Below are 15,007 nucleotides of genomic sequence, written 5' to 3'. Positions count from 1 at the left end.
AAAAATCAACACGAACCCAACCAAAATCTATTTGTGATCTCAGGTTCCCCGCAACGGTAAGCAGATCCTGCTCCATATATGGTACGCGTCGTGTTGCTCATGTACACACAAACCCGATGATAAGTATAATTTGGTAGTTCACATTCGGGGACGGGATTGTAGCTATGACAATTGCAATATAATCATCGTAATCTGTGAAACAGATATTCATAACGGTCAACCAACTCATGACGGCGTCCGTAAAATTTACGAAGGTATTATTTCAACTTCACCACTTTTAACTCTTGGTTTAATAGATTTTTTGTAAGCAGCAACCCTTTATCAAGGAAATCATTATTGGAAATGCAACCCCTGGAACATCGCATCGACTGGGAGGGAGATATATACTGCATATGCAGGCGCTGCTGGAATGTTGGTACATAAAAATGGGAAGTAAACAATTGGGAAAATGAAATCATTGCTTTTGTCGTAAAGTTTTTTTTCAACCGACCCTCATTGTCAATTTCTGAAATTAAGTCAAGATATGACGCAGACTTGACTGTATCTGTTGTATCAATTATTCAAAGTTCGATGGGATAGATGTGTTCAACATAGCCGCAAACTTTGAATTATTTAGTGAGAGAACATCCTATATAGCAGAAAGTGAACTTAAAGGATAATTCTAACTTCTTTTCTTTCTCCTGTATAAAGTCAGCCTCATAAGAATAAAGGAATAAGTCGACAAAAAGAGGAGCACAGTTGGTTCCTATGGGAATGCTGATTGTTGTTTTAATATCACATCCTCCAAACGTAACAAATATGTTTTCAATCAATAAATCAAGCATCTTTATTATGTCAGTTTCAGAGAATATTCTGTTTGAATCAGAGTGATTTATCCCTCCCAAAGACAAGACACGTCTATTCTTTTTATAAAACAAAGCAGGACCAAATCTTTCAATTTTTTTTAAAGTTTGGAAAGAGGAATACTTATGTAAAGTGTAGAAAGTCTAATGTTTAATACTATTGCAAGATGAAAGAGTTTTAGATTGCATGTACTCTAAAAGATCTTTGGATTTTTTTAGTATCTACATCTGGTTCACGCCACCTCTAGAATAGGTAGTTTCACAATAACTTTGAAGCCCGGCTTTTTAGCTGATACAATTGATGTTAATCATTAAGAAAGACGTTTCGTGACGCACTTAGAAGTCCCAGCAAGTTAACGATGTTTGTAAAGACACTTATGTAATTTTGGTATCCAAATCAGTGAAGGAAGATCAAGTCCTTCCTCTTTGGTTGAAATTCCAGAGAACATAGAACAGACCTACGGTTATCCAGGATTTCCTCCTGGGTAAGTGTTGTGGGGGTATATATTGAGTTCCCAAATAAATTGTCAATACTGAATTTATTTATCAATCAGTTTGTATAATCTGATTTACACACAAAACGATGTTGTTTTGAGCTTTATCTGCGTGGGCAAAGTTAAAGATTGATGTAGCATGTGTATTCATAGACCCATTCAGCCTTAATCCACTCGGATAGAGTATCTACGTCTTCTTTCACGCGTTAAACCTTTGCCTGGCCTAATCCTCGACTGAATCCGTTAGTATTTTGAAGTTGTGTTTAAAAATTGATGGATTTAGGCTCACGATATTTCGGGCCTTTGGATAACACACTTCGCAGAAAAGTGTTATTGACAATGTTTAGGTCACCAGTAATAATGTGGCCAGTCGGATTGTATATGAATGGGGAACAAGCACAGGTGCAATCAGGAGGTTTAGACATGAAGTCGTTAATATTGAGATCCTGCAACACGTGTTTGTAACTGAAAATTTTAGTTGCAATTGGTTTGTTACAGGTATAAGAAATGATAGGTACAGACTGGTCTTTAAAATAGGGAGGTATTTTCGAGTGAACTGATTTATGATGAAGGATATTGCTCAGGTTGGCGGATAAAGGCAATAGTAATATACCGCTATTCGAAATTCATAAATCGATTGAGAAAAAAACAAATCCGGGTTACAAACTAAAACTGAGGGAAACACATCAAATATAAGAGGAGAACAACGACAGAACAGAAACACAACACTAAAATGCAACACACACAGAAACGAACTACAATATAACAATGGCCATTTTCCTGACTTGGTACAGGACATTTTAAGAAAAAATGGTGGGTTGAACCTGGTTTTGTGGCTAGACAAACCTTGCACTTTTATGGCAATGTTAAATATAACACTAAAATGACACCATTACATGACATGAATACAGTACAACATTACGGACAGAGAATTACGCTATGATGATGGCATCGATACCTTTGTTTGCAAAGGAAAGATTTAGAAATGATTTTTTCTCCTTTTCATTAATTCCAATGCAAACTGGTTTGAAATGTCTGTGTTTGGCAACATCCGACAGGATAGCTGTAAGTTTGTATTGGTTTGAATGGGGGTTTTAAACAGTGGTTTTCAAACATAAGTTGTACAGAGAATGAACTTTTGAAAGGGGTATTTAATATAGCTTCGTGCGAATGTGATGAATACCCAACGTGTTAAAAAATAACATGTTCTCGTTCTGATAAACATGTAATATTTCAACTTGGAAATGTTACATCAATCCATCCATCCATTTAGTTGTTCGTCTCTGTATTTCCCTAATGGTGACTTCATTAAAGCTAAACAAGCAACTCTTAAAATAAGAGGAAAAACTGACTGGCCCTAAGTCAGAGTTATATCTTAGTAGAGTGTTATATCTCACTGGAAACTATTTGTACTTTTTGTGATCGCAGGTGCTATATCCGATAGAAAAATACTACCAAATATAATAGCGTTGTGTGTGATTTAAACCTGAACTAGAAAGATAATAGCATGTAACTGCACATTGTGTGTTAATATTTTGCTGCAAAAATGATTGACAATCTCACGACAACAAATTTATTTACAAGTTGTGAAATACAAAACCCTCCTAAAAACACCAGCTGGCATTTTAAGTAAAATATTAGACGTTTTGTTTAATAACGAGCAATTATCAAATCTAAAAAACACAGTTGCTTTTCATTTTGGCTACATTTTATCTTTGACAAGGGATATCGACCATTAATAATACAAAGCATATGTAACCATGCCTTATTTATTTACAATGCACGCAAAACTTTACTGCACTTATACACGCAAGGTTTCACTTCACTTCAACATAAAGATGAAATGAATTGGTATTTATCAAAGTTATTTGGCAAAACAAATTAAATAATATTTGTTCTATCGCGAAAAAAGGGTGCATAAACTTTGTTCGCGAATGACATAGTTTGCATGCTCGTTTTTTGTATTTTTCATAGGTTTGTACATGTATGTAATATATGTTTAATTTCCCGAAGTAAAATAAGAATCTGATCCAATTGTACTGAACCATCGCGCGCCTATTCTCCAACAAGAAGTAAAGAGGAAAAATGTCCAGTCTTCATTTATACAAATTTTAAAGAAAAGTTTTATGAATTTGGAATTTGAGGTTTGACTGAAGGAATATGTATATCTTTGACAATGGTTGGAATTAAAAACAAACATAAACCAACCTATGATTCCTTATGATTTCCTCTTTAGTTAGTGACGTAAATGTATGGATGTTGGGTTTTTCAGTGAATTATCAACACTTTTATCATTTATAAAGTAGTTTATATAATGTGATGTTCAAGCAAGAACTTTATTGTGTGATACAATTACATATTTGTCAGTGATGTAGGACAAATGCTTAGCAATATCTGGGTAACGAAGACATATTTAACACGAGTTTACATGAACGTATATTTCTTTCTTCCACTATTTGTTTCAATGTTTCAGCCTTGATCCTTTCAAAAAGAATATCTTTTTTGACGTTTTATCCTTTGTTTGGAATAGTGTTCGATTGAATCTATTGAATCTATTAAACGTATAAGTATTCTGAAGTTTTGTTGATTTTTTGTTCACGGTATTTCGACCCTTTGGCTTACACTTTTCGTAAATAAGGGTCCCCATCAGGATACTATCACAATCTGCGTTATCGCACGTTTAGTACAAAAAGTACTTTAACAGAAATTACAAAAAAGCGCGGTTTTACGTTAATGCTGAAGTTAAAGTGAAAGTAAACGCGCGCTAACTTGGTTAAAGCATAATAAACGTGGCGTTTACACGAGGTGCACATGAGTTAACGCCGCGTTAACTTTTCTTGTCGTGTACATGGTGTGCTGGGTCTGCATCCAACTGCTAAGGCAATGAAAACTCGTAACATATACACAGTTATTGTTAGCATAATGTCTATTCAATCTCTATCTGCGTTCTTCGTTTTATCATCGTGTTAGTTAAAGGTATTGCTGATGGATCGCTGTTTTGAACATCACCACTGTATAAGAAAACAAAACATCGTATCATTAATTAAACTGTGTCTCGATGTGACTTCATCATAACATAAAGCAAAGTGTCTTGATTTGCCTACTCTCAAACCCTACAAGACCTTTAGTGACGCTTGTCCCGAAAGAATAAATTTATCAAAGACATCAACAGAAATTACACTGTCGTAATTACGGCTGTTGACATAGGCTTTCCTGCAAATTTTTAGAACGAGGCTTATAACAGTTGAAAATGCATAAGTCTACTGAACACATATTTTAAAGTTGAAAATTGGCTAGATGCAGACATAAAATAATTTTTCTATCATTTCTTGTATATTTCAGGAACCACTACATAGTGTGAAAGTTGTGGCGTTCAGAAGCAGATCATAGTTCAGTCATTTAAATTTTATCATCTACGATCTTTTTTTTATAGAAGTGTCAGATTAAAATGTACTACATATTACTTTTCAAATCTAATGAAACGAAACATTGTTGATAGCTTTGTCAGATAGTGCAAATAGTTAAAATCATTGCATATATATATATATGAAAAATTTATAAATGGATATTCAAGTTTTAAATTATGAAATTTCGTCTTCTGATCACTTTATGGGGAAGAAGGTTATTAAAACAAAATCCACTTGATTTCAAATCCGTATGAAAAGGGTATATCAATACATATATAATACATAGGACTCTAAAGTGCAATGGTACTCTAAAGTGTAATGGTCACGATAAAGTGCGATTGTGTCAGACGGTAAAGTGTGATTGTTGTTCGTTTTTAAGTGCGATCAGACAACACGCTAAAGTGCGATGGTATGACACGCTAAAGTCCGATGGTGTAACGGGAATGTGGTTCAGACAATGGTTTTCGTTTGTTGCTGAGTTCCTATTACCTTTTCGTTTATTGTTTTATTCATATATCAAGCCGTAGTCTTTCTCTTTTGAATTGTTTTACACTGGTCATTGTATAATCCTATATAGTTTATTATGCGTTATGGACCGAATAGAGTTAAAAATAAAAAGGCAGGACAGAGATTACAACTAAAAAAAATGCATCCATAAAAATCAAATGGTAGCTCCCTTAGTGGTAGTCGTTTGTTGGTATATTTCACGTTTGCTGTTCGTTTATTGTTTTGTATTTAAATCAGGTTCTTATTTTTCTCGTTTGAATTGTTTTACATTGATTGTTTTGAAGCCCTTTGGTGTTAATAGAATACTATGCTCCGCGTTAAAGGTCATTCTATAACCTAAAGTTGCATACATTAATGACATAAGGGTTTGGCTAGAGAGTTGTCTTATTGGCAATCATATGATGCTACAACACATCTGTTAGTTAGGTTGCTGTCTAGTTGACGTATATTCATTATTTAACAGAAATAACAAACCATATTGAATTTTTTTTATTAGAATTATTCAATTAGAAAGTAAAAAAGAAGACTTTTTTTGAACCCCAAGTAGTTTTGATTAAATTTCTTTTTACCATTTTACAAATTAAGTTAACTTCTTTCAGCAACGACCAAACATGTTCCAGATTTACGGTGATCATTTGTTTCTCTCTTCGTTCTTTTCTTGTGTAATAAAAAAAAACCTTAATCTGGACAAACATTATCGTCATACATGCTGTTTAACGTTGCTAACGTCGATACTTTTGCGGAAAAACGCACTTTAGCGTGTTCAAATGAATAGCAAATACCATCGCACATTAGCGTATCAAACTATCGCACTTTAACGTTGGCCATCGCACTTTAGCATGACCATCGCGTTTTAGCGTTCCCATCGCACTTTAGAGTCCTACATATATTTTGGCAGTCCGATAACTAAAATTAACACTAAACGAAATTACAAAAATGAAAATTGTTACTTTTGTTATTTTTTTTTTTTTTCATTAAGGTTTTATTTGGGAGTCAGATCCATTATATCAACAGATGTTTTTTTTATGTTTGCCATTACCCAGGATGTTATTTTCGTTTTATTTCAGATCAAGGGAATACTTAATATGAAGCGTGTTAATCAAGGAAAACGCACATATTTGTATATTTATTGTTGTTTTGGGGTTTGTTTTTTTTTGTTTTGTTTATCTTCTTTATTTACAATTTTAAAAGGTTAATTTTAATAATTTTAAAATATGATGCTGTTTATTTGAAAGTTGATAACCTTATCCCTTTAGTATTCTATATATATCATCAGAAGTGGTATCTATTGTTTCCTGTACATTTATCGAAGCTTTTCTGTTTCTCCTACATACTTAACACACACATTCTTGCGACTAAGAAAAACTTGATTTGTTGTTTCATATGTAATGTAGTTTAGACAAGAATGTGAGTAGATTTCATAGTGGTGTTTTCTACTAAACGTGAAAATGCTGCAAAGATATATATGAAGTAGTAAATTAGAATTTCTATTGAAAATAAGAACGGCTGAATTGTTTCTTAAGTTTCAGTAAGAAAACCAAACTTACCTCTGCTTTGTACACTTTTTGTAAACAATTGCTAGAAAAACAATAAGTAAGAGGTAGCCTAATCCTCCAAAACCTGAAATGTAGCCAATTCTGACTTTTCTCTGTCTTGCTGAAAATAAACAAAAAACATTCCAATAAGAAAAAAAGGTATTGATGGCAGACCTTTAATTTATTCACATTTCTTTGAGACTAGGGATAATTTAAGCTTGGTATATTGCATAAAAATACATGTCCATTCATTATGAGTGTATGTTGACATCTATACCTATGTCTGTTGTCTGTTAATGATGTTAAGTTAGTGTCTCATTAACAAATACTCCACATCTTTTATTAATCAGCTGTATGCTATTCGATTCGGTCGGATTTCCGCTTCCGAGATATCTTGGTATACTGTTTCATGAATTATTGCTTAATTGTTTATTACAATATATCACTGAATGATTGAACATCATTAGCCGCATAAATTGCTACAAAAGCATCAAAGATACAAGGCTTCTAACTAATAATAGCGCTAGAAATTGAAATGCCAACTCAATTATTAAGTTGAAATCCAGCGAAGTTCAAAAACTAATTTACTAAAAGTGGTGCTTGTTTGTATTACAGGTAGTGAATTTAAGATAAAGATATTACTGCTGGACTTTGAAAGATAACTATGATCTTTGCCAGTATGGTAACGGTATTCAACCGACAAGACAACGCAGTATACACGCAGTATATACAAAAATTGTTGCGTTTTTCATTCTTCATTTTTTAAGTTTAATGTTGATATCCTCCCTCCCCCCCCCCCTCCCCACCCCCCCTCCAAAACACACCCCAGTTGGATATTTATATCAAGCTTACTTTGGTCAAATATAATTTCTGGATCTATCATTTCACATCGACTACCAATATATTTCGTGAAGCATCTGAAACAAAAATTATGACTTAAATATGAATGAAACAAATTAGATAATGCTTTGATATATTTCAATAGTTCAAATTGGTTAACGAAATCGTAAACTGGCTTAAAATCATGTAAAACTTCAAATAAAAAAAAAAGTTGAATATGTTTTATAGACTAAAATGGCTAAATATATTCGTATTAAACACGTGTACGTGAACTTTTTTGTAAAAGAAAATCCTTTATATTATCAAAATCTTCATAAATGTACTGCTATTGAATTATTGTCGTCCCGTATACTAATTCGCCTATATTTTCCCGTATGCAGTGACATTCAGTACGAGACCTCTCGTTAGAACTTCGGCCACCGAACACTGCAAGTGCAAGGGGAAAACCGTGATGAAAGAATGAAAACAAAGAGTGGCGAAAGATACCAAAGGAATAATCAAACTCATCTGTTGAAAACAAACTGACAATGCCATGACAAAAAACGAAAAACGACGACATGACAAACAGTACACAAAACACAACAAAGAAAACTAAAGACATGAACCCCATCAGCCGGGGGTAATCTCAGGTGCTCCGGAAGGGTAAGCAGATTTTGCTCCATATGTGGCATCCGTCTTGTTGCTCAGGTAAATACAAATCCGGTGATAAGTCTAATTCGGTAGGTCACATTCGCAGAAAAGAGGACGGGATTGTGGTTACGACAATTGGAACATATCCGTCGTCATCTGTGAAGCAGATATTCCATAACGGTCAACCAACCAGAAGGGATGATTTTGAATTCACCGCTTGGAACTCTTGGTTTAATAAGGTTTAATAAGGAAAGCATGATAGAAAATGCAAGCCCTGGAATATCGTATCGTATGGGAGATATATTACTTCATATGCAGGCGCTGCTGGAATGTTGTTACATATAAATTGAAAGTTCACAATTGGGAAGCTGACATCATCTCCTTTGTCGTAAAGTTTAATTCTCAACAGACCTTCATTGCCAATTTCTAGATGTAAGGCAGACTTAACTGTATCTTTTGTATCCATTACTTCAAGATCGATGTGATAGATGCGTTCAACATAGTCACCAAACTTTGAATTATTTAGTGAGAGGACATCATCTATACAGCGGAAATTCTTATTTGTGAAACAATTCTTGCAATTTGTCTTTTAGGTTTAGGAATACTTGTGTAAAGGGTGAAAATGTCAAACGTTTTAATACTCTTGCAGGAAAGTGACTTAGATTGTATGTATTCTAACAGATCTTTCGATTTTTTAAGTATCCAAATCTGATTCACGCCGCCCCTAGAATAGGTAGTTTCACAATAACTTTGAAGCCCGGCTTTGATTGCTGATAAAATTAATGTAAAAAATTTCGAATGAGGTTTTGTGGAGCACTCGGAAGACCCAGCAATATAACGTTGTTTTAAGGACACTTATGAAATTTAGGTATCAAATACGTGCACTGGAAACTAAATAGCAATAACTGATTCTTAAAGAACAAACTTAATACAACAAATTATTTAACAACTGTTAAGGAAAAGTTTAATTAACAAATGGGAACATATGGAAAATACGAAATATACCATGGCTCTATCATATCACTTATATGTCACGTGCTCCACTTGATCGGTCTTGATTGTTTATCAATGTCATAATCCGGAAAATATCGGCAACACACTCGAATGTTAGTTAACAATCACTGAATGAAATATTATTTGTCGATAATACGTTATAGATTCGTAATAAATATTAAAAAAACATGCATACGGGACTTAGTTTAGTATACATCCATGAATTGGTTTAATAATTTCGATAACGTTAAAATTTCAAGAAACTCGTTCCATATGACTTTGAACTAATCTATGGAAAAATAAGTTTGGCTAATTTTGACAATACCATTTAATCTTCGGACATTCGATGCTAGCATATATAGTGAAACTTATTCTGATCACATCTCATCTTCAACTAATTTATTCATTCCCTTTTAGATTCGGAATTCAATTGATATAGGGAAAGAATTTTATACAAATAACCTGTAGATACTCACGCACATTGCACTATTCTGTCTTCTACATATATAGCAAAGCATGATCCTCCATTCAAACAGGCCAATGATTGAGTCTCATTATCTGTACAATTGAGTCTATGATTTTCTGGAATGGTTTCGTTGTTTACTGTGAAGGTTATTTTGTCTAGGTTTGAACTGTCGGAACATCTCATACAACCTTCTATAAAATGCATAGAACCGTAATACAAAAATCGACAATGACAGTGTGTAATCATTTTCAATTGCATCATCATGCAAGTTGCATCACATCTTTCAAAATTAGTATCACTTGAGACAAAAAAAAATCTTCTATACCGCCCTAGTAACTAATACCAAATTTGAGAACCCTAAGTATAGTTAGGAGGTTGAGACAAGATTCGTATTGAATTAAAAAATGAAAACAACCCATTATAAATTGAATGCGTCCGAAGCGCTTTCCTGGATTTACCTTCATCAGGAAAGCTCAAAGCCGAATATTTGAAAGCCAAGGATGTATAAGAACCGAAATAGTTGAAGAGCTATATGACCAAATAGTACATAAACAAATCCATCTAAGGTCAACTTTGCCTGAGGGAGTTGAAACCTCAGTTTCTTTATAATTTCAAAATTTATAAACAGACAATTTAACAATGTTCGTATTGAATGAAGCATTTTTGTTCAGCAGAATACTAAAATAGGGTGTAATATACATAAGAAGTTAATCGATGTATTTCACGTTTGACAGCTAGCCAACCGAAGAAACAAAAGCAGATTACATATTAAAATCAATTATATATGAAATGCAGGATTTGCTTTTAGATTATTTGTATGAATTTGAAAATAAACACATAAGTGAATGAGACTTTTGATTTTTTGTATTTTGTAGTCTGAAAAGCGATATAAGTAAATTCGAACTTTAAATATAAATAAATATCATACCGCCTTTCTAAGGAAAACTTACCTGCATAAATGAACATCAGACTGTAGTATGAAAAAAATAGGTTCAATAATCGCATGTTCCCGCACCTGAAAATGTGAGAAATATTTAGTGAAGAGAAGGTAAGATATAGAATGAACTTTAATTAAATGTGTTAAGTGCAACAAAGCTGAAGGGAAAAACGACTTTTTTTAATCTCTCTATCATCAGAAAGAATAAGTTGAATAAATTTGAATGCAATTACCACTACATGCTATTCCACGTGCATAATGTCCTTTCAAAAGTGTTGAGAACGTTTAAACAATATTTATCTAGATTTTTATAGCTTATTACATTTTTATAGCAGTTCTACACTATTTGAGATTGAATATTGTAGCTATCAAACATAGGGGTAAAAATACAAGTTTTGCCTATTATGATGAAAACTGATATAAAAAGAAAAAAAATTACGAGACAGAAATGATGAGATCTACCTAGCATATTTTACTTCATAACTGTTAGATGACATCTTATCGTGCTTATTGTTCTGAACCTATAATAGGCAAGTAGAAACTTTAAGCAAGATCTGCATAAAAGTCTACATGGCCCAAATTGTCAGTCGGCTCCTTATAGCTGATATGAGTTTAAATGACGATTTTTTTTTACATTTTGGCCAACAACTAAAGTAGATAAAGAGAAATTGTAAAAGTAAATAAAGATCAGCAAGATATGATCAACAAAAAGGAGATCAGGTCATGAATTATTTTCTAGTTTACAAAGCACAAAAATGTCGGCATTCACCTCAAAGGCTAACCAAACCCTTAAACAGACTTATTCGGAAAGGATATAGTTACGATACTGTTGTCAGGTCATGAGGGTCGGTTGAAAACAAAACTTTACGATAAAAGAGATGATTTCAGCATCCCAATTGTGAACTTTCCATTTCTATGTAGCAACATTCCAGCAGCGCCTGCATACGGAGTATATATCTCCCAATTGATACGTAATCCCGGGCTTGTATTTCCTATCATGATATCCTTGATAGAGGATTGCTGCTCACAAGGTTGCTATTAAACCAAGAGTTCCAATGGTGAAGTTGAAATCACCATTGGAACTCTTGGTTTAATAGCAATGGTGAAGTTGAAATCACCCCTTCGTAAATTTTACGGACGCCATCACGAGTTGGTTGACCTGTTATGGAACAACCGTTTCACAGATGATATCGGATATGTTCCTCATGTTGTAACTACGATGCCCTTCCCTTTTCACGAATGTGACCTACCGAATTAGACTATTTACCGGATTTGTCATAACATAAGCAGCACGACGGGTGCCACATGTAGAGCAGGATCTGCTAACCCGTCCGGAGCACCTGCGATCACCCCCAGTTTTTGGTGGGGTTCGTGTTGCTTAGTCTTTAGTTTTCTATGTTGTGTCATCTGTACTATTATTTGTCTGTTTGTCTTTTTATTTTTGGCCATGGCGTTGTCAGTTTTTGATCTATGAGTTTGACTGTCCCTCTGGTATCTTTCGTCCCTCTTTCATTAAGGATTGCATATTTTGGTATTAATATTGATTCACTCATAGGGTCTTTGCATCGGAAATACACATTTATTCTAAAACCAGTTGTTGGCATGATACGGGTTATGTTCTTCTCATATATTTTATGATGATATGATACTAAACCCCTAACGGGAGGGATTGTACTTGATTTTCATATGATGAAGACATAATCTTTCAATCAGTTTAATTGAGGTCTGGAGCTGGCATGTCAGTAACTGCTGGTAGTCCTTTGTTGATTTATGTGTCATTGTCATTTTGCTTAGTTTCTTTTGTTACCTATTCTGACATCGGACTCGGACTTCTTTTAAACTGAGTTTTACTGTGCGTATTGCTATGTGTTTCTTTATTCTACATTGGCTAGAGGTATAGGGGGCGGGGTTGAGATCTCACAAAACATGTTTAACCCAGCCGCATTTTTGCGCCTGTCCCAAGTCAGGAGCCTCTGGCCTTCGTTAGTCTTGTATGTTTTTAAATTTTAGTTCATTTATATGTTTTGGAGTTAGGGTGACGTCCATTTTCACTGAACTAGTACACAATTTTATTTAGGGGCCAGCTGAGGACCACCTCCGGGTGCAGGATTTTCTCGCTGCGTTGAAGACCCATTGGTGGCCTTCGGTTGTTGTGTGCTCTTTGGTCGGGTTGTTGTCTCTTTGACATATTCCCCATTTCCATTCTCAATTTTACAACATAGGTGAGTTGCCATAGTAGAAGGTGTATGCAGATCCAAGTGAGCGACACACGCTCTTTAGAGCCTTAAGTTTAAACAATTGAATCTCGATTTCCTTCAATCACTTTTTTCGTTTGCTTATCAATGTTGACTCTCATAAACAGTTTAAATAAACATGTATCTGAATGAGTAATTTCATAAGTTTGTATTTAAATGTTAAGATTACCACGATAATGAAAACGCAAAAATATTATGAATGAATGAATGAATGAATTTTATTTCTCATTAACTACAAATTACATAGTTACAGAGAATATATATGTATAAACATTTACATTAGATATTAAAGCACATGTGAACAATACAGACATAAACAGTAAATTACAAACTAACCAGGAGGATTGTACATGAATCTCAATATATATATAAAATGTAACCAAACACAAATGAGTAATATTTAAACATTTTCTTTTAAAATGTGCTGAATGGGATTTATTGTTATGTTGTTCCTATTTTTATCTCCAATAATAGAATACAAATATTCCGACTCGTCTTGCTTCTGTTAATATTTCTATGATGTATTACTGCTAAACAAATATGTAGAACTTACCTTAACAATTTCAGCTTAAACCCATTCCTTCCATACCAAAATATAATTGAAAAAGTAATCAAAATTACATGCAAGAAGATGAATTTGTTCTGGTTATTCCTCCTTTTCCGTGTATAGATCCGTGTTTAATTCAATAGAAAACAAGTACTGTATTTTAAATGTTTAAAATTACCTTTGTATGTCAACGTAATGTATATTTAGCAATACAAATACAATTTAAATACCGCAAATATGTTCCCTTTAACCTACACACGAAAAATATTTTATTCATAATGCTCATATAATAATTAACAATTAGAGCTGTAATCGGTAAATCTATAGTCTTCCATATATATGTGTAAATCTGTAAAGCTGTTCATATCTATTCCAAATAACAGTTCCAGATCAAATTTGGTGCGCCAGTGTTTTTGACTACCAGGAGGATATAACCCACGATTTGATTACATTATTAACAAACCTTATAATGTACCATCAAAATAGATCAAACGAAAGCACCGAGGAAGATTTATCTCATTAAAATGGTACGTTATAGCGTCCTTTGTATTCTAGCTTCATTTATCCGTCAGTATATGGTGGAACATCGTCGATCTTAAGAGAACAATTTCGAATGTCGGTGATTGATTAAAAAGTGACTTGCATAATATGATTTAAAAAATGAATGTTGAAATAAATCGAAATTTCATTTATCCTGTGTAGGAGATATTTTTAAAAAATAAGCATAATACAAAACCGGAAACATCAAAATATGACATTCTTACAATTTTAGAGGGGACAGTTCCTTAACTAAACCTAAATAGGGGTTTTTCATCTTCAAATCACATTATTCCTCAGAATCTTTCTCAGTTTACAAGCAAACGGTTTCAATGAGAGCATTGAGACCCTTAAAAGGGTGGTTATGGTTATATATTATAAAAAAAAATGGAAACAACCTGTTATCAATTTAATGCATCTAGGGCGCTTTTCTGGATTTACTGTCATTAAGAACGCTCAAAGACGAATAATTAATAGCCAAGGATATATAAGAACCAAAACAGTTAAAGAGATATATGATTAAAAAGACCTAAAATAATTAGCCAAATCTATCTAAGGTCAACTTTGCCTGAGGGAGTTGAAACCTTAGTCTTTTTTAAATTTCAAGATTTATAAACGGACAATTTTAGAAAGGCTTATTATAAATCTTGTCAGTACCGAAGTAACGACTACTGACTTTTATAAGTGTTCATAACTCTTTTGGAGACTTAGAAAAAAAAATACTATGATACTGATATCCGTGCTCTCGAGACATGTTTGTCGATATAAACTATATTTCTGTAAAATTCAATTTTGTTTCAAAATGCTGTATAAGATTTATTCCTATATTCAACTTATCTAAGTTTACAGTAATACTTTTTCTGTTCTTGAAAAATCTATAACGACCAATTTTACCCAATTTCTTAATTTATCTTATGTTATATCTGAAATAGTAGCCACATTTCTAGTTTCAAGTCCTAAAATACACTCCGGGGTCCAACTCCCTTAGGCAAAGTTGATTTTTGATCAATTTGGCTA

General features: G+C 33.4%; 1 protein-coding gene across 1 annotated transcript; it reads right to left on the bottom strand.

The window, feature by feature from the left end:
* Nucleotides 1–2,895: 2,895 nt before the first annotated feature.
* LOC127734743 (uncharacterized) lies at nucleotides 2,896–14,199 on the bottom strand. Its single transcript, XM_052244747.1, has 6 exons — nucleotides 13,460–14,199; nucleotides 10,665–10,729; nucleotides 9,725–9,905; nucleotides 7,638–7,702; nucleotides 6,798–6,906; nucleotides 2,896–4,347 (listed from the first exon to the last, which is right to left on the bottom strand). The coding sequence occupies exons 2-6, from the start codon at nucleotides 10,717–10,719 to the stop codon at nucleotides 4,263–4,265; spliced, it is 495 nt and encodes a 164-aa protein (XP_052100707.1). The 5' UTR covers nucleotides 10,720–10,729; nucleotides 13,460–14,199; the 3' UTR covers nucleotides 2,896–4,262.
* Between the last annotated feature and the right edge of the window lie 808 nt (nucleotides 14,200–15,007).

The sequence above is a fragment of the Mytilus californianus genome, unplaced genomic scaffold (assembly GCF_021869535.1).
Source record: "Mytilus californianus isolate M0D057914Y unplaced genomic scaffold, xbMytCali1.0.p SCAF_3, whole genome shotgun sequence".
NCBI classification, from domain to species: Eukaryota; Metazoa; Mollusca; class Bivalvia; order Mytilida; family Mytilidae; genus Mytilus; species Mytilus californianus.
Note: the sequence above shows the minus strand (reverse complement) of the source record. Positions and strands in the feature narration are given on the sequence as shown.

What these genes read in the sequence shown, in the direction of transcription:
- LOC127734743 (XM_052244747.1), bottom strand. Translation starts at nt 10,719, where the DNA reads ATGCGATTATTGAACCTATTTTTTTCATACTACAGTCTGATGTTCATT. An exon ending in AGAAATTATATTTGACCAAA is followed by an intron (nt 6,907 to 7,637) that starts GTAAGCTTGATA and finishes GTTTATTTTCAG; the next exon opens with CAAGACAGAGAAAAGTCAGA. An exon ending in AAAAAGTGTACAAAGCAGAG is followed by an intron (nt 4,348 to 6,797) that starts GTAAGTTTGGTT and finishes TTTCTTATACAG; the next exon opens with TGGTGATGTTCAAAACAGCG.